General features: G+C 36.1%; 1 protein-coding gene across 1 annotated transcript in view; it reads left to right on the top strand.

Moving 5' to 3' along the window:
- Positions 1 to 1,575: 1,575 nt before the first annotated feature.
- The window catches only part of KRT40 (keratin 40), a 6,640-nt gene continuing 6,292 nt past the window's right edge, over positions 1,576 to 1,923 (top strand). Inside the window, exon 1 of the mRNA XM_011383100.1 lies at positions 1,576 to 1,917. Within this exon, the coding sequence (XP_011381402.1) occupies positions 1,576 to 1,917 (342 nt within the window). The remainder of the gene's footprint in view (positions 1,918 to 1,923) is intronic.

Genomic DNA, 1,923 nt, shown 5'->3' with positions numbered 1-1,923 from the left:
CAGATACATAGATGGTATAATCAAACGGTGATTATAAATATTTTTATAGAATTAAAGGAAAAGATGAACAAGATGTGAGAGGAAAAGAGTAGACAAGACAAGGAATCTAACAAGAAAGGTAAAATTTTACATTTTTTAAAATAAATTAATAACAAATTAAATTTAATTATTTAAATTAGAGAGAAGCAAATGAAAATCCTAAAACTACAGAGTACAATCTGAAATAAAGAATTCAGTAGGTAGCCTTAATAGCAGATTGAAAACTGCCAATTAGGGGTGAAGTAAATGAATTAAGATAGATGAAAATTATCAAAACTGAAACCTAGAGGGGAAAAAAAGATTGTAAAAGAATGAACAGAACCTGGGCAACCTGTAGGACAGTATTAAGTGGTTCGATATACATAAAATCGTTGTTCCAAAATAATATGAGAAAGTAAAGCAGAAAAATTGGGGCGGGTAAAAGGCTGAAATTTTTCCAAATTTAGTGACATTTAATTATAGAATTTTATTCCCTAGTTCCAGTATTTTTAATTTTCTTGAAATTGAGGCCTTCAAAAATAAATAAATACAAAAGTACATAAATGAACAAATACATTAAATACATACATACATACATATATACATACATACATACATACATACATACATACATCTTCACATCTCAGAAGCCTTCTGTAGCTTTGCTGCCCCTATTCTGAAATGTAATCACTGTTTCCCAAGAGACTAAAAGATTGTAATTTAGAATTTATATTTCACTCTTATTGATGAATCTGAGAAGTATTAGTATCCCTGATCTAAAAATGAGGCATAGGAAATGTGGAGAGGGCAAGTTTCAAGAAATCAAAGATCATAGCTCCAGGTCTCGATAAGCAACAAAAAGTCCTGTGTTTTTTATATTTTAGTCTGGAGAGCACAAATTAGTCATGACACCCATTAGTCATGTAAAGTGACTTTTTAATTTGCACACAGGCAGATATCATTTACACACACACACTTTAAACCCGTATACACTTCCCTCCTACACCATGTGAGCACAGCAAAACCAGAAGTCCTGCAAAGATTGCTAATTACACAGAACATTTTTGTTTTTATGGTGGTGGCAAAACAAATAAATGTGATGTCATATTAATTTTAAAAAGAGACATAAGTAATTCTCAATGCATAACATCGAAATCTGTGGAAATATTATTTTCCTTATTTGTAATCAGTTGTATCTATAATTACTGATTTGCCAAATTTTCTTTTTCTTTCCTCATTCTGGCAAAAGGATGATACTTCCTATGAAGATTTTCTGAAACAAGTATTTTACCCTACTGGCACATGGAAATGGTGTCCTTATTTAGTAACCTGAAGTTATGCCTCTTTTATGAGGCATAAAACCCTTCCTCAAAAAATAAACAACACTAATGAATGTTCTTGTGAAAACTGGCACCAACAGTGATAAAGAAAACATCCGGTACATTCTGTAAATACCCATTTGGAGGGGTCATATAAAAGTCCCGGGAGCTGGAAGGAGACTTTTGGAGTCAGGCGACTTGAGTTTTGCTACTGATCTTTGTTCCTCACTTCGAAAGGATGACTTCTGACGATTCCCCCACCTGCTGCTCATCTGAGTCTTATGCCGGGGTTTCTGATGGTACAACTGTTTCAACCTGTTCTGTGGAAACCACTTGTCACCCCAGCACCTGTGCTACATCCAGATGCCAGACTCCGAGCTTCCTACCCAGGTCTCGCTTGCCAGCGGGTTGCCTTGCGCCATGCTACCTTGCTGGGAGTTGTAATACTCCGTGCTCGGTGGGGAACTCTGCTTGGTGTGAGGATGGGATGTTCAACAGCAATGAGAAGGAGACGATGCAGTTCCTGAATGACAGACTCGCCAACTATCTGGAGAAGGTGCGTGGCCTGGAGGAGATGAATGCAGAG

This window comes from Pteropus vampyrus, unplaced genomic scaffold (genome assembly GCF_000151845.1).
Source record: "Pteropus vampyrus isolate Shadow unplaced genomic scaffold, Pvam_2.0 Scaffold503, whole genome shotgun sequence".
NCBI lineage: Eukaryota > Metazoa > Chordata > Mammalia > Chiroptera > Pteropodidae > Pteropus > Pteropus vampyrus.
This window is presented reverse-complemented; position numbering and strand designations above follow the sequence as displayed.